Source organism: Petaurus breviceps, unplaced genomic scaffold (assembly GCF_028583685.1).
Source record: "Petaurus breviceps papuanus isolate PSGF00001 unplaced genomic scaffold, PetGlider_PUasm1.0 90825, whole genome shotgun sequence".
NCBI classification, from domain to species: Eukaryota; Metazoa; Chordata; class Mammalia; order Diprotodontia; family Petauridae; genus Petaurus; species Petaurus breviceps.
The window spans coordinates 15911503-15930223 of record NW_027187353.1 but is presented as its reverse complement, the minus strand read 5'-3'; the positions used below and the strand labels follow the sequence as shown (position 1 = coordinate 15930223).

General features: G+C 36.7%; 1 protein-coding gene across 1 annotated transcript in view; it reads left to right on the top strand.

The window, feature by feature from the left end:
- The window catches only part of LOC138148601 (cytochrome P450 2C23-like), a 37859-nt gene extending 19927 nt beyond the window's left edge, over window positions 1-17932 (top strand). Inside the window, exons 5-9 of the mRNA XM_069071378.1 lie at window positions 8682-8858; window positions 14079-14220; window positions 15368-15555; window positions 17114-17255; window positions 17751-17932. Of these exons, the coding sequence (XP_068927479.1) occupies window positions 8682-8858; window positions 14079-14220; window positions 15368-15555; window positions 17114-17255; window positions 17751-17932 (831 nt within the window). The remainder of the gene's footprint in view (window positions 1-8681; window positions 8859-14078; window positions 14221-15367; window positions 15556-17113; window positions 17256-17750) is intronic.
- The last annotated feature ends 789 nt before the right edge of the window (window positions 17933-18721 follow it).

Genomic DNA, 18721 nt, shown 5'->3' with positions numbered 1-18721 from the left:
GATCATTCTCTGCTGAAGAATAGCCAACCTCTTATTCACAAAATAGATCTGAACTAATTTAGCAAGAAACATGAATCTTTAACATCTCTAAGTACTATTCCTAATTTTGGTGAGCCCAAGCCTTCTCACTCTTGGGAAGGAGAAGGAGTGGTGATGAATTCATGAAATGATGGCCATAGTTTCTATCTTCAGTTTTGTAGCAGCCAGAGAGAATCTTGCTCTTCACTAACCACCCCTTCCATTTTTCCTGATAACCATAAATGCCAGCACCACCATAGAATGTACCATAGCAGGGTGGCCACAAATCCTGGAGAACTGAATCACCCCCATGCAGTGGTGATTCCCATACATCTCAGTGCAGTCCAAAGATCTATTGAGGCTAGGAGATAGACAAGTGCAGGGCCAGTGGCAGTGCCAGCAACTACTTCACAGACTAGATGTTTGAAAGTCACCACTTGAACTTCAATAAGCCAAGATGGCAGAGTTAGCCATAAGTGCTCTAGTCCCCTACCCCTTGTTGACCTTGAAAAATGAAGATAATATTGCCCCAGGAAGAATCCTGAAGTATTGGAACTGGCAGAAGGTTGTGGAGTTTAATAGGAAGGAGGCCTCTTTCTGTGACTGAAAGGGACCAGTGACAGATGAGAGGTGTCTCAACAAGCCCCACCTCAGCCAACTAGTGAGAGATCCTGAAGCCAAAGGGGTGGAGCCAGCAAGCACCAACCCCAGGACCCCAGGCATACCAGGGAAACAACAGGCACCAGCATAGTGTTGTCCACCAGTGGCTGAACCTATATGAGATCTAGTCCAGGGCTGTGGAGGTGGAGAGCTGAAGTGACTAGACCACCTCTCTCCCCCCCAACTCACATTGTGTGCTTCAGTGTAACACCAGGAAAATATAGAAAGACATGGCCTTGGCCTCAGAAAATACCAAACAATTCCAAATCAGCACCAGGTGATCTATAGCATTAAATACCCTTTAACTGATAGAACCAGAGGCCCCAACACTCAAAGTCAGTAATCAGGCCCCAGCTTGTGGCACAAGAAATGTGGGTCAGAGCCCCCTGTGCTTCAGAAGCAGAGATAAACTCGAAAAGCCAGGAAATAAGCAATCAAAATGGGCAAAAAAGCAAATAGGTAAAATAAAGACCATAGAATCCTACTATGGAGGCCAAGAAGAACAAAATACATATTCAGAAGAGGACAGCATTGACAGTATACCTCATCTGAAACCTTAAAAGGGAATATGAACTGGTATCAAGAATTCTTGCAAGAGTTCAAGAAGTATTTTAAAAGCCAAATTAGAGATGTAGGAGAAAAACTGACCAATTATTTTAAAAATACAATTGGAAAAATGGGAAAAAATCTACTGAAGAGAACAACTCCTTAAAAAGTATGTTTGGTCAAATGGAAAAGGAGGTACAAAACTTAACTGAAGAGAACAGTGCATTAAAAATTAGAATTAGACAAAGTGAAACTAATGACTCTATGAGGTATCAAGAACCAGTCAAAATCTAAGGAATGAAAAAAAAGACAAGATAATTTAAAATACATCATTGGAAAAACAACTGACCTGGAAAAGAAATCAAAGAAAGATAACCTAAGAATTATTGCTCTACCAGAAAACCATGATGAAAAAAGAGCTTGGACAATATCTTCCAAGAAATCATCAAGGAAAATTGCTCCTAGCTCCTAGAAAGAGAGCCAAGGAAATAAATTAAATAATTATAAGGTCAAGGAGAAAATATTCCAAGCAGCCAAGAATAAATAATTCAAATATCATGGAACTATAGTCAGGACCTTGCAGCTTCTATGTTAAAATATCAGAGGGATTGGAATATGATATATTGTAAGGAAAGGAATTTGAACTACAATCAAGGATCTACCATCCAGCAAAATTTAGCCAAATCTTTCAGGCAAAGAGATGGATATTCAATGAAACAAAGGACTTCCATACCTTTCTGATGAAAAGGCCAAAGCTCAATGGAAAATTTGATCTTCAAATAAGAGATTTGAGAGAGAAATAAAAAGATATACAGGAAAAATATTATTCAATAAGAGCAAACTGTTAACACCCCTATATGGGAGGATGATGCCTGTTAATCTTGAGAAGTGTACATTTATTATGGCATTTAAAAGAGATATGCATAGATAGTTGGTGTTGGTATAAATTAACTGATGTGATGATTAAAAAGAAACTATTTAAAGGGTGCAAAGACACTGTAATGGGAGAATAGGAAAGGAGGAAGCAGAAAAGGGTAAATAACATCACATGAAGAAACACAAAAATATATAGTAAAGGGAAAAAGAGCTTTACTCACATCAGTTTTGGTTTAAGGAAGGAATAACATACTCATTTAAATATGAAGAGACACAAAAGCTTATTATGATAGAGGGAAAGAAAGGAGGGAAAAGAGCATTGTTTGAGATTTACTCTTCTCAAATTTGGTTCAAGGAAGGAATAACATAGTCCATTAAGCATAGAAATCTAACTTAAAAAGTTGGGGGGGGTGCTAGAAAGGAGTGAAGCAGTAGTAAGCATAAAGGGTAAGAAATAGGGGGTGGTGTAATAGGGAATGAATATTGAGGGAGGTAGTGGTCAAAAGCAAAACTCTATTGAGGAGGGGAAGGGAGAAGCATAAACAGGAGAATGGAAAGGAGAGAAAGATACAGATAGTAATCATAACTGTGAATGTGAATGGGATGACCACTCTTATAAAATGGAGACAGAGAGCAGAATAGATTAAAAACCGAAATACTACTATAAGTCGTTTACAAGAAATACATTTGAAACCTGGGGATACTCAGGGTAAAGGTAAAAGGCTGGAGTAGAATATATTCTGCTTCAGCAAAAGTAAAAAACAGCAGGGGTAGCTATCCTAATCTCAGACAAAGTAAAAGCAAAAATAAATCTAATTAAAAGAGATAAGGAAGGAAATTATATCTTGAAAAAAAGCACCATTGACAATGTAGTAATATCATTACAAAACATATATGCACCAAGTGATATAGCATACAAATTCTTAAAGGTGAAGTTAAGTGAGTTACAGGGAGAAATAGACAGCAAAACTATTCTAGTGATGGGTCTCAATCTCCCCCTCTCTGAACCTGATAAATCTGACTTTAAAATAAACAAGAGAGACATTAAGGAGCTGAATAGAATTTTATAGAAAGTAGATATGGTAGACTTCTAGAGAAAACTGAATGGGGAAAAAAGGAATATAGACCTTCTTCCCAGTGGTACATGGCATGCACACAAGAATTGACCTTATACTATGGCATAAAAACCTTACAATTCAGTGAAAAAAGGCAGAAATAGTAAATGCATAATTTTCCAATCATGATATATTAAAAATTATATGCAATAAAAGGACATGGAAGGATAGAATAAAATTAATTGAAACTAAATAATCTAATAGTAAAGAATGAGTTGGTCAATCAACAAATCATAGAAACAATAACTTCATTCAAGAGAATGACAATAATGAGACATGTGCCAAAACTAATAGTCAGTGAAAGTGGGTCTAATGGTAATTTAATATATATGAATGCTTATATGAATAAAATATAGAAAGAGGAGATTAATAAATTGGGCGTGCAAAACCCAGAAAAAAAAACAAATTGAAAATCCTCAGTTAAATACCTATTTAGAATTATTGTAAAGCAAATGAGACGTTAATAAAATTGAAATTAAGAAAACTATTGAAGTAATAAATAAAAATAAAAACTGATTTTATGAAGAAAAACAATGAAATTGATAAACTTTTGGTCAATTAATCAAAAGAAAAAAAGAAAGAGGAAAAATGTATTACCAGTTTCAAAAATAAAAAGGCTGAATTAACCTTCAAGAAAGAGGAAATTAAAACAATAGTTAGGAACTATTTTGCCCAATTGTATGACCATAATTTTGACAATCAGGGAAATGGATGAATATTTACAAAGATATAAATTGCATAGATTAATAATAGAGGAATAAAATACTTAAATAACCCCATCTCAGAAAAAGAAATTGAACAAGCCATCAATGCACTCCATATGAAAAAATCTCCAGGGTTAGATAGGTTTATAGCCAAATTCTTTTTAAGGTACAAATATGGTGCTGATACCTAAGCTGGGAAGAGCCAAAAAAGAGAAAGTTATAGACCAATCTCTCCAATGAACATAGCAACTTATCATGAAAATAATACACTTTGATCAGGTAGGATTTATTTCACGAATGCAAGGGTGGTTCAGTATTAGCAAAAATATCAGCATTATTGATCATATTAACAACAAAACTAGTAGAAACCATGTAATTATCTCAATAGATGCAGAAAAAGCTTTTGAAAAAATACAACATCCATTCTTATTAAAATATTAGAAAGCATAGGAATAAGCAAAGTCTTCCTTAAAATGAAACTATGCATCTATCTAAAATCTTCAACAAGCATTATATGACATGGAGATAAACTAGAAGCACTTCCAAAAAGATTGGGGGTGAAACAAGAATTTCCACTGTCACCCCACTATTCAGTTTTATACTATAAGTGCTAGCTTTAGCAAGAAGAGAAGAAAAAGAAATTGAAGGAATTAGAATAGTCAAAGAAAAGAATAAGTTGTCACTTATTGCAGATGATAGGATGATATACTTAGAGAATTCTAGAAAATCAAGTAAAAAACTATTTGAAATAATAGATAACTTTAGGAAATTGCAGGATATAAAACAAGCCCTCATAAGTTATGGGCATTCCTACATATTTCTAACAAAGCCTAACAGCTACAAATAGAAAGAAAAATTTAATTTAAAGCTACTGTACACATTATAAAATATTTGGGAGACTACTTGCCAAAACAAAACCAGGAACTTTATGAGCATAAATATAAACATTTTTTCACACAAATAAAGTCAGATCTAAATAATTGGGAAAATGCCAGTTGCCTGTGGTTAGGCCAAGAAAATATAAAAATTGCAATTTTACATAAATTGACTTACCTTTTTTGTGTCATACCAATTAAATTACTAAAAATTTGGTTTATAGAGTTAGAAAAAAACAATAACAAAATTCATCTGGAAGAAGCAAAGCTCCAAAGCACCAAGGGAATTAATTTAAAAAAAAAATGCTACAGAAGGTGGCCTACCCATACCAGATTTTAAACTGTGTTCTAAAGTAGCAGTTATCAAAACTACTTGGTAAAGGTTGAGAAATATAGTGGTGGATCAGTGGAATGTTAGGTTCACAAGATACAGTAGTCAATGACTACAGTAATCTACTATTTGATAAACCCAAAGATTCCAGTTTCTGGGATAATAACTCAATACTTGACAAAACTGCTGGAAAAACTGAAAAATAGTATAGCAGAAACTGTGCTAAATGAGTTCATGATTTAGATATAAAGGCTAATACTATAAGCAGTCTAGGAGAGCAAGGAATAGCTCATCTTTCAGATTTTTGGAGAAGGGAAGAATTTACAACAGAACAGGAGATAGAGAGGATTATGAAATGCAAAATGGATAAATTTGGTTACATTCATTGAAAAGGTTTTATGCAAACAAAACCAATGTACCCAAGATTATGAGGGAAGCAGAAAACTGGGAAAGTTTTTTTTTTTTATAAGCAGTGTCTCTGATAAAGACATCATTTCTAAAATATACAGAACTGACTCAGATTTATAAGAAAACAACTTATTCCCCAATTGATATATGATCAAAAGACAGGAACAGAAAGTTTTCAGAGAAATAATTAAAGTTATCAATAATCATATGAAAAATGCTATAAATCACTATTGATTAGAGAAAGGCTTATCAAAACAACACTTACGTGCTGCATCTCACCTGTTAGATTGAGTTATATGAGTAAACAGGAAAATTATACTGCTGGAGAAGATGTAGGAAAATTGGAATCTTTTCCAGGAGGTGATCGGTGGCTTCTTTCAACCTCTATTTTGCCCTCTAGTTCTAAAACATCAGAGCAGTTTTCCTTGAGAATTTCTTTTAGGATGATTCCTAGGTTCTTTCTTTGATCATGGCTTCCAGGTAATCCAATAATTTTTAAATTATTTCTCCTGGATCTATTTTCCAGGTCAGTGGTGTTTTCTAACAAGATATTTCACATTGCCTTCTATTCTTTCATTTGTCTGGATCTGTTTAACATCATCTTGATTTCTCATAAAGTCACTAGCTTCCATTTTCTCCAATCTAATTCTGAAGGAATGATTCTCTTCAGTGAGTTTTTGAGATTCTTTTTCCATCTGGCAAATTTGACTTTTTAAGGCATTCTTCTCCTCATTGACTTTTTGAACCTCTTTTGCCATTTGAGTTACTCTATTTTTTAAGGTGTTATTTTCCTCAGTCAAGCTGTTGACTCTCATTTCATAATTTTTTTTGCTTTATTCTCATTTCTCTTCCTGATTTTTCTTCCACTTCTTTTATTTGCTTCTTAAGGTCCTCTATGGCCTTTAACTGGCTCATATTTTTCTTTGAAGCTTTTGTTGCAGGAATTCTGACTTCACTGTCTTCCTCCTCTTCCATGCTTTGATACTTTTTGTCCCCAAAATGGAGTCTAATTTTGGATTGCTTTGCTTGGTTTGCTTCCTTTGCCAACTAATTTTGCCACAGTAGGACTCTGCTACCAGACAGGGGAGCTTCGTACCAAATGATGGGTTTTTCTCAGCAGCCAAAGGTGGTGCCCTCTCTGAAGCCTCCACATGCTCTGGCATGTCACACACACCAGGACCTCCATCCTAGACCACAATCCAGATACAAGCAGGTTAAAGCAAGAGTGAATACCCCTCAGACTGGTCACTTGGTCGCCCTACACTCTGGAGACCAGGAGCTGAAGCTGCCACATGGGGACACCCACATGGCCGCAGGTCCTCACTGTCTTCTCGCCCTTGGGGAAGAGGCCAACACACTCCCAACTACTGTATCCCCAAATCTACACTGCACAAACCTCTCACTTTATCTTTAGTGTCTATGTGTTGATAATTCTGGAAACCACCACAGATGCTGGTGATCTGGAGACCCTCAAACTGGTGGTTGGTCAGGCCCGCACTGGGGCTACAACCTCTGCTCCCAGAACACTGTACTGTCCTCAGCAGGAGGTTAGCTTCTTTTTGTCATTTTGTGGGTTTTGTAGCTCCAAAGTTTGTTCAGAGCCCCTTTTATATGAATTGGGGGTAGGTAGAATTCAGAGTCCCATTGAAGTCCTGTTTCTACTCCACCATCTTGACTCCATCCCAGATGTAGGAAAATTGGAACCCTAATGCATTGTTGGTGGAGTTGCGAACTGACCCAACCATTCTGGAGAGCACTTTGGAGCTATGTCCAAAGGGCTATAAAAATATGCATACTATATGACCCAACAATACCACTTCTAGGGTTGTATACCAAAGAGATCATATGGGTAAAGTAACTGTATGTACAAAAGATATTTGTAGTTGCTCTTTTGTGGTGGCAAAGAACTTGAAATCAAGGGGATGTCCTTCAACTGGGGAATGACTAAATAAGTTGTGGCATATGAAAATAGTGGACTATAAGAAATGAAGATCAGACAGACTTCAGAAAAACTTCAAAACACTTATATGAACTGATGCTGAATGAGGGCAGCACAACCCAGATTATATGGTACACAATTATAGACAAATTTTATCTGTGATGGCTAACTTTGATATACATGGTTCTTCTCAGCAATGCAAGGTTCTAAGACAACTCCAAAGGACTCATGATGGAAAAGGTTATTCACATTCAGAGAAAGAATTATGGAATTTGAATGCAGACTGAAGCAAACTATTTGTGCTCTCTCTCTCGTTTTGCTTTGTATTCTTTTTCTTTCTTGTGGTTCATTCCATTGGTCATAATTTTCTTTCATAACTTGATTATTGTGAAAAAATATTTAATGTGATGGTGTATGTAGATTTATGTCAGATTACATGCCATCTTGGTGTGGGGAGGAGGGAAGAGAGAGAGGGTGGAGATAATTTGGATTTCAAAAACTTGTGGAACTGAATCTTGTAAACTAAAAATAAAATTTAAAAGGAAAAAAATTAAAAAGTAGAAAATGCACAAAATTCAATCTTATATATAAAAAACTGAAATGAGGTTTGTTTGGGGCACTACAAAGTACAGAAAACTAAATGGCAGCTAATCAATTGCAGGATAGCTGAATAATGGTATATGAATACAGTAGAATTCCACTATGTTTTGAGAAAAGATGAAAGGGACAGCTTTCCAAAAGACCTGGAAAGACTTTATGAATGGATGCCAAGTAAAGCCAATGGCATCCATTTGAACAATAACAAAAACAATGAAAAGAAAAATACCATGCAAGGATCAAGTACTCTGATCAAGGTAAAGACGCACCATGACTCCCGAGTAACCACAAGGAAACATGCTGCCCTCCCCTCACCAGAGAGGAAGTGAACTCAAGATGTAGAATGTGACAAACTTTTCTTAGTATTTCTAAAGTGGTGATTATTTTTGCGTGACTATGCATATGTGGTTCAAGATTTTTGTTTTTCACATTTTTCCCAATATATACTAAAGATGTAATGGAAAACACTCTCTGTTAATAAATAATTAATTAAACTTTAAACGAAATGCAATGCCTTTGAATAGAGCATAATAGTTTATAAGTAGAGATATAAAGTTGTCTCTTTTTGACAGTAAACTCACATGTCTATGTATTTGTGTGGGGGGGGTGTAGATATACAACTTTTTACCAGCATTCAGAGTATACCTCCCTGGAACGCATAAGACATTTTATAGAAATCAGGAGAAAGCAAAACTTTTTATTTTGGAAAGAGTGAAAGAGCATCAAAAGCTACTGGATCCCAACAACCCTCAAGACTACATTGACTGCTACCTCTCCAAAATGCAGCAGGTAGGATGCATGGGGGAAGCACCTGGCTCATTCAGCAAGGCTGATATTCCAAGGATTCTTATAGCCGATTCTCTTCATAGCACAGGAAGGAATATCAGAAAGTCTCAAGGTGTACACTTCGCCAAGAATAACATTGGCTTTCTCATAATGGGTCCTGCTTTCCTCTAACCCTGTCTTTTCTCTGAACTCTTTATGGGTAATGAGATTGGAAGAGTTCCCCTTGGCTGGGTGATGAGCTGCTGCTGTGGGCTTTCCTGTTTGGAGGAGGATATTGCATTGGAGAATGATAATAGGAATCCATTAATAAATATATACTAAGTGCTTACTTAGTGCCAGGTACCTTATTAAGTGCTGAAGACACAAAAGAGGCAAAAGAGAACCTCCTGCTATCAAGGAGCTTATTATAAAATAGAGGAGATAATAGGATAAGAAATACATACAAAGTAAACTCAAAATAAGACAAATGGGATGTAGAGCTGGACTCCGTTAGGAAAACCTCAGTTCAAAGCCAAGTTTTGACACTTCTTAGCTGCGAAATCCTGTACATATCATATCCCCAGTCTCTGCCTCTGCTTCCTCACCTGTGAGATGGGGATAATATCAATTATGTCCCTGAGTGATAGCAAGGATAAAATTATATGTTTGTAATGCATGCTATTTGCTTTGAAGCAGAAGCAGCAAATGATTCGGTGGATTGAACATAGGACTTAGTCAGGAAGACCTGAGTTCATATCAAGCCTCAGATATTTCCTAGTTATGTGACCATGGCCAAGTCAGTTATGCTTTGATTGCCTGACAATCTTTCTAGTGTATAAGGAAAACTCACCCACCCCACTACCACTGCTTAACAAACACAATGAGTTCATGAGTAATTAGACATTACTGAAGAGAAAAAAAAATCCTCAAAGTGTTATTTAAATGCCAGTTAAAATTAGCTTCCATAAAACCCCTCAAAATTAATTAGTGACAGGAAGATCACGATCTTTATTTTGCTCCACAGAAAAATGAAAAAGGTACAAAAGTCTCCCAGAAACCCACAAAACCATTTAGAAAACAAATAAAGCACTTATAGTATCTGATACTTTAATGGTGAAAGAGTTGCCATTAGTACATCCTTCCAACATGCCAATTAGTCCTTAACTCTTTTCTAGTTACACACAGTTGCACTCAGACTGATAGAAGAAGGTTGGTGGTGGTATGGATAGAGTACTGTGAATGAATCAGAAAGAATTGTGTTCAAATCTGGCCTCAGACACTTAATGACAGTCTACCCTGGGACAAATCACTTAACAACTGTCTGCCTCTATATTTTCAATTATAAAACAGAGATAATCATAGCATCTACCTCCTAGGAACATTGTAAAGACAAAATGAGATGATATTTTTAAGGTACTCAGTACAGGACCTGGCACATAGTAGATATTTATTAAATGCTTATTTCCTTCATTCCCTCACAGTCTAATGCAATGGATAAAGCTTCCCCTAGAAGGAGCAATCATTTGGGGAGAAATGAACAGGCAATCCTCTTCCCATTGGCTCTGAAATGCTCAAATAACATATGTCAATGTGGAGAGTGGGTATAGTGGGGAAGAGTAGAAAGTAAATGTCTTCTTTCACTCCCTCTGCCTTCTCCACCTAAGAATCCTATCATAGCAGTACCCCTTATGTCTTTTTTCCTCTATTCACACCACAACCAACCTAATTCAGTTTAACATCATCATTCATCAGGACAATGAAAATTCGTCCTAACATCTTCCAGCATCCAAACTATCAATCCTTCTTTACAAATTTGCAAAGTTAACATACACAATATGCAAGACCTTCTGGATCAATCACAACAACATAGATTCATCTGTTAGGCTTTTAATATCCTTCACAATCTGGTTTTAGCCTCTCTTTGTAGGCTGGTTATGCATTTCCTCCATCATACTTTCTATGACCCCAGGCAAACTGGTCTCCTATGATGTTGTACATAAGATCCCATCTTTTACCTCTTTTAGTTTACATAGCATTGTCCCCATTCTTGGAATGCTCTCACTCACTTCCCTCAACTCTTTGCAGCCCTGATATCCTTTTACACTTAGTTTCCACCTTCAAGTAACTTTCCCTTATTCCTCTTTTTTTGTTAATGTCATATCCAAAAATCTTTGTTTATGTATTTTCCACAGATCCCAAGTGGACTTACCTTTAAGTAAGTTGCATTCTTTCAATATAATGCTAGAGAGTGGAGACTATCTTATCTTTATCCTTTGCTTTTATGTCACCACTAATTAGCACTCTGTCTTGCACATGCAGATCTATCTTATGTATCTGTTGATTGAATGTTTTAAATACTGACAAAAATATTAAGCAGCAAAGAACTAAACCTAGATCACTGAAATGTTCACTAGAAACTTCCTTCCAGGTTGATACCAAGACTTCTTTAACCCCTTCCCTACGTAGATATATTGCCACTTTGTTACTTTTGCTTCTATATTTTTGACCTTTATTTCAGTAGCCCTCAAGGAATAGATTTCTTTTAATAACGTTGAATTGACCTAGCCGCATAATAGTATTGATTGCATTGCTTAAACTTTTCTCATTAATTTACCTTATGCTTGTCTGATTTGGACTTTTTCATATCAAATACCTGACTCAGATATTTGAGACTGTTTTTAGCAAATGTCTCAAATCCACTTTTATTTCCATAAAGTTATCTTTTTTTATCAAAAATTTGTATCCTTGCACCCAGTGAAGAAAAGATCAACTTCTTATCAACAAATAAACATAATAACAAAAAATAACATTCCATAATGATCACATCGAAAAATATCTGATTTTACATACAAATGCAACATATGTCTCTGAGACTGTAAGTAGCTTTCTTCATCACTGGCCCTCTGTACTCATCATTGAGAATTGAATTGATCTGTGTTCATTAATCTTTCAAAATTGTTAACTTTCAATGTTGGGGATGAAAGTCAGTTTTATTTTATGCAAGATTATGCTTGTATTTGCAAAATTACTTATTTAGGTCTATAATCCAACCTCCTTTGATTTTATTACTATTGATTTTCAATATCTCCTTTGATTTCTCAGAGAGTAGGAGTCATCTTGACCTATACAAATATCTTTTACTCAATAGGTGAAAGGCTTTGTTTTCAATGCCCACAATACTTGTTTAGTGTTAACTGTCTAGTGTTTAATCACTATGTTGTGTTAAATGTGATGCTTCTGTCTTTTGGACAGCCTTTGAATTCTATCCATATATATTTTGTTTTTAGTTTTTTTTAATTGCACGCTTTTGTTATTGAAGTTATTTTCAGGATTTAAAATTAATTCTATATTTTAAGATACAGAAGGTCCCTAAATTATTTCACATACTATTTCCAGATCACTTTGGCTTGTAGAGAGCCAGGTTTTCAATATTTTTGTTTCTGAATTTCATGTCAAAATATCTCTATTTTAGTAATAAATCAGTTAGTTTCACCTTTAAAATATCTATACACCTTTAGACATGTCATTCATCTTATGTTCTAAATTGTCAATTCACTGTTTAATTTTTGAGACCTGTTATTTCAGCCCACTCTTCATCTTTCTCTTCTTTTAATTCTTTTCTATTAATGAAACATTTTAATAAACATATCTAAAGCGTTTATATCATACTTCAACCACTTCATATCACTTTGCAAATATTATCTCACTTGTGCCTCATAACAATCCCAAGCGACAGGTACTTTTATTGTGTCCATTTTGGAGATGAGGAAATGGACTCTTAGTCCAAATCCTGACTTTAAGTCCAGCACACCATCCTCTTTGCTACCTAGCTGCCTCTTGGGTATTGTGTCTTTATTTCTGAGAGCCCTATAATACTTGCTATACAGTTTTATCATTGATCAGAGATTTTAGAATATCACTTCTTAATAATATAGTCTATATTCATTGTTTTATGTGATGGTCTAGATTATTTACTCTTTTTCCCTCTCCATGAGTTTCACTGCCAGCTGAACTGAGTAGAAAATCAGCTTCTACCCAATCTTTTAAAAAATAAAACACAAACAGCTCAATTTCTCTTTCATGTATCAAGGTATTAGGCCTTTTCCCATTTGTGTCATTCAACCATCCACACTTTTCCACTATCCCCTCCATGACCTTAAAAAAATCACTTCATCTCTCTAGGCATAATTTTCTCTTCTATAAAAAGTGTGTTTTGGGTTATGTAATCTCCAACATTCTTCAAAGCTCTCAATCCTACAAGCCTGCATATTCTGCAGATTTTCACAGATTTTGTGAGCTGTAAAAGACCTCAGTAGTCATCAAATTTCTTACTCTCCAATGGAAGAGTATCTGCTCCCAAAAGACAGAACTCATAACAGTAGTTTGAAATCATAGAGGCATATTTCATTTCCACATGAGGAGGATGATGTCCAAGACTGGAATGAAATTCCTCATTAAATAATAAATTCCCCATCCTTGGAAGCTTTAAAGCTCAGGCTGGATGACCACTTAAGAGAGATATTTCAAAGGCAATTTCTGATCAGTCACACTTTGCCTGGATGAAGTTCATCATCCCTACAAAATGTTAAATTTTAAATTCTCCACAACAGAACATTTTCTCAATTGTCCATTCTGAAAATCTGAAATTCCTCCTCCTCCTCCTCTTCTTCCCCTTTCTCCTTTTTTCCCTGCTCTCCTCTTCCTCTTCCTCCTCCACCTTCTCATTCTCCTTTTCCTCCCCCTTTTTTCCCTCCCCCTTCTCCTCTTTCCCCTTCTCTCATTTTCCTCTGGTGAAAAAATAGTATAGGGGGTGACTTACCAGGCCATTAAAGTTTTAAGTGAAATCCTTGATTAGGTCTTCTCCATACTATACACATCCTTGATAATAAAGAGAAAGCTGAAAGGTATCCAGCTTTCTCCTATTACATATAATGAAACTGGGGCCCTAAGGAATTGATTCTCCTATGGACAAATACATATGTCTTAGCTGAGGTTAGTATAAATTGAGGTCTTCCTGGTTCAAAATCAAGTGCTCTACACAGTGTTTGGAGGGAAAGAAGGTTGCCTAGGAAGGACAAGGCTATGGTTAAGCAATGGAAACCTAGGGGCATTAAGAAGCTTCTACTCTCTTGAGATAGGGAAAGGAAGGTGGGGGAGAACACCCAGGACAAATGGTGTACTTCTGATGGTTACGTATGACTTTTCCTGCTGTCTCTATACTTCATTTTTGTACCTCTCCTTTAGGAAAAAGATAATCCCCACTCTGAATTTGACTTAGAGAATCTAATTGCAACTGCAAGAGACTTATTTGGTGCAGGAACAGAGACAACCAGCAGCACTCTAAAACATGGCCTGCTGCTCATTCTGAAACATCCTGAGGTCCAAGGTAAAGCATACGAAACACCTTGCTTACAGACCAGGCTTGCTTTCCAACCACTGAAACTTGCTAAGTAACTGGCTCAACCTTTCTACCTTTAGGATTTGTATGACTCCAACTGGCCTATTTTAGAAAATAAAACACTTTGGTAAGACCTGATAGTTATTTAATTATGTGAGGGTCTATCAGGGGAAATTCAATTCACTTTAACAAATATGCAACTGAACCCTCTCAGTTATGTCATTAGAATTTAAATATTCAAGTCAAACACACCCTTTCCTCAAATGACATATTCTGCCAGGACTGGTTCTGCTGGACACAAAGAGGGAGAACTAGGAATTGTGGGAAAAAAATTGAAATTTGACAAATGAAGACTTCATATAAGGAAAAGACTTACCAAGTATTAAAAGTCTCCCAAAGACCATTCAGTTCCCCTGGAGGTCATGAGTTCTTACTTACTGAAGGTTCTGAAGCAAGGACTAGTTAACCATTTGCTCATTCCACTAACAACAGCAATCCAATTCAAATATGGATGGCCCTAGGTGAAAATAGGTCTATTCTAATGCCAAAAATCTGTGTCACAGTAATTTAGGATATTGAGAGAGGAGCAGAGATACATACCAGGCAAATAGTTTAGTTCAAAATGACAATTACATCACCAGCACAATCAAGTTCAAATGAAGGTATCTACTTCCTTTGATAATAATGGGGGCATCAAAATAAAGGATTTAAGGTCTGCAACTCACTTGACATATATGATTTCATTTTATATGCACTAAAGGGAAGAGCAGTTATTATCTCCATTTTACAAATAATAGGATAATAGGTTTAGAGGTGCAGCGAACTTTAGAAGAGATATAATTTATGATCCCCATTTTTTCAAATAAGCCAAATGAGGCTCAGATAGGTTTAATACCTTTCCTAAACAGACAGTGTTTGGAGGGGAATGCAAACATAATTCTTCCTGACTCCTATCCACTAAGCCACTAAAAATTATCCCATTTTTTTGAATCCTTGACAGAGGAAGAGGAGGACACTGAGCTTATTTGAGAATATCTTAGGTCATATGATCAGGCAGATATTCTACACAGACTCAGTTGGACTATCCCAAGACACTAGGAAGGTCAGTGGTTATTTCTGTTTTTTGTCCCTGCAGCAAAAATTCATGAGGAAATTGATCGTGTGATTGGACATAATCGAGTTCCTTCCATAAAGGACAGACAAGATATGCCCTATATGGATGCTGTGGTGCATGAAGTACAAAGATTCATTGATCTCCTTCCTTTGAACCTACCCCATGCAGTGAACTCGGACATCCACTTCCAACAATATGTCCTCCCCAAGGTCAGTAGTCATGGGACCATGGGATCTAATGTTCCAAAAAATCTTAAATATCATCTCTTCCAATGAACAAATTTTAGACATGAGAAAATTGAGTTCCATTTTCATTTTCTCACATGAAGTTCTCCTTAAGAAGTAAGTATTTTGTTACATAGAGCTAACTTGGATGTGGTTTGAATGAAGAATGATAGGAAACTGTATATTTACCTTGACTATTCCTGTTTTTCATTCACCATGATAACATTTTAGAAAGAAAATATGCAATGAAAATAAAAAAGGAGATTGCTCCAGAAATATTTTTTTATTTCCTTTTCTTTTACTAGACAGTGAAGTGGTTTGTTTAAATACTATTATCTGTTCCATTATGCAAATGGAGATACTGAGTCTCTGGTCAAATGATTTGCCCAAGGTCATTTACAGGAGCTGCCAGGTAGCACAGCGAGTAAGAGCACCGACTCCAGTGTCAGAATGACCTGGGGATCGAATCCAGGCTCAGACACTTAGCACCCACCCAGAAATACCTGGCCATGTAACTTTGAGCAAGTTACTTAACCCAGATTGCTTTAAAATGAATGTTCTTGAAACCTGGGTCTTTAGTCCTTAAAGTATTGCTTGACAGGGGGTACTAAATACATACTGATTGAATTAAATTGAAACAGACTAAAGTTCCCTTGCAATGGTCGAGCAAAACTATTCTCCCAGAAAGAAAGAAAAAGGGAGTATTCAACTAATTTCACATTAGATATTCCCTTATTGAGCACATTGATTAATTCAAATCATCAAGTCTTGAGCAAGAATCTACCACATGGGAACTTTCTGGGCCAAGTGCTGCTGACAAAAGTCAAAATATAGAAGGGTATTTCACCATTGAGTACTTCACCTTCTGAAGAGAGCACAATATGAAACCAGAAAAGTCCACCCAAAATTTTTTCTTTCCTTGAGACCCAAGTTGAGATTTGAATGGCAAAGTGGCTTCCTGCTCAATCATTTCCCTCAGAAGGAAATCTGGTCTTCCCCTAAAGGCTATAAGCATTTCCTGGGGCACTGACACTTCACAAGTCCTGTCCAGAGTCACATGGGCAGCAAGTATAGACATGAAGCATAGACCTAAGAATGAGGGGGGAGAGCACAAAGAGCTCAGTTCCTTATCCATAGCTCCCTACAGGAGAGATTACTCACACCAAGCCTTGAAGAAAACTAAGGATTCTAAAAGACTGAAGTAGGCAAAGAAAAAGTGCCTTCCAGGGATAAGGCATGACCATTATAAAGGCACAAACAGCAGAGAGGGAGCCTTGTGGATGGGGAAGAGCAGTTGTATCAGTTTAGCTGGAATCCTGAGGAGGACAAACAAGATGGGGACAGCAATAAGGGTATCAGCCAAGAAAACTAGACTGGAACCTGCATAGATTCTCAATGGCTTGACATGCCATTCTTTACTATACCCAAAGGAACATGCATTTTGTAGTACAAATGATAGGGAGCCACTGAAGATTCTTTGGCCTGGGATACCAAGGACATTCATGATGATAACTGACTTTCCCCTGGAATTTCTTTCCTCTAGGGCACAACAATCTACCCCATACTCTCCTCAGTCTTATATGACAGCAAAGAATTTCGCAACTCTGACCAGTTTGACCCACAGCACTTCCTGGATAAGGATGGGAAATTCAAGAAAAGTGATCACTTCATGCCTTTTTCCATTGGTAAAATGAAACCCTTCCCATCTCTACCTCTCACTCTGAAAGGAGAATCCTCTTGTCCCTCCCACCCTCCTCTAGCTGTGCTTCCTCTTGGTAGTTCTTCTGAGGACACACTGCCCCTCTCTGGGCTCCAACACATTTTCTTTTCTAGTAATCCCATAGCCTGTCTTCTTATCAAGCTACTGAAGATAAGATCTGTGCTTCTTGGCTGACTTACCAGGCCCCATATTTTAGTGGAATTATGTCTGCATTGCGAAATCCACGGCACAAGGGCTTCTTGTGGGAAGAATGATATGACGACGGAATTCCTTCCTGCCCCTAGTGACCAATCCTGGCTGCTATAACTCTCAAGAATATTTCTCACAATTTTAACCCATCTGCATACTTGTCCTTTTCTCTTTTCCTCACTGTTGTCCTTATCCAATGAGGCTGTTACACTTTGGCTGACATTGTGACATTTTGTGAAGATTTCTAGGCATGATTTTTTTTTCTTCACAGGAAAACGTTCTTGCCTTGGAGAGGGCCTGGCAAGGATGGAGTTGTTTTTGTTCTTTACCACCATTCTACAGAATTTCACCCTGAAGCCAGTTGGAGACCCAGATAAAATTAGCGTGAAGAACACCCAGGTTTCGTTTTCCAATGTTCCCCCACACTATCAACTATGCTTTATTCCTCGCTAAGTTAAGACGACAAAGTTGAGTTAGCAAAATAACCAGCTTATTTCACCTTCTAGACTCAATACTTAAATGATTTTTAATGGAATCCCCTTGAGGGAAAGAAAAATTGCCACCAATTGATTAAAATGGCATTTAATGTTCAGATACAAGATAGGCTAGCAGTGTGCCTTGTACATCATTTGATAAAAAGGGTGAATTATATATATCCATCTGTAGCCCCCTCATCTATATCTCCAACCACATCCTCAATTATAGTTTTAGGGTATGGAGGAAGATATGTATAATATCCCCCAAACCATATTAGTTTGTACTTTTCAAATATCCTGAAGGAAGAAGGAGGATCTTATTTTGAATTGTATAGTTCTCATTTGTGAATTTGGGATACAATAAACAAGGCTCTGTTACTAAGAACACCTCATGTGCAAATGTGTGCCTTCACTTCCATACATTGTAGATTCATGACTTCAGAAGCAGCATGTTAATACTGAAGTATTCTTAGCTTTGTGAGCAGAGGGCTTAGGATCAGTTGTGCTTCTAATGCTGACAACTCGTGTAGCTTTTGACAAAAAACTTCACTGTTTATTCTCACGTCAGATTGTTCATCTCTACATCGAATAGATTGGACTATATGATCTCAGCATTCCTTACTGATTCACCATTTATGAAATTTAGGTAAGTGGATATAGTCAATTCTCTCATTCTAGCTTTAGTGGACCATTTTCAGAGTTTATATTCAAAGGAGCACAATCTCCTCATGACAGCCACGCTAATGATGGACTTCTCTGCTATTGG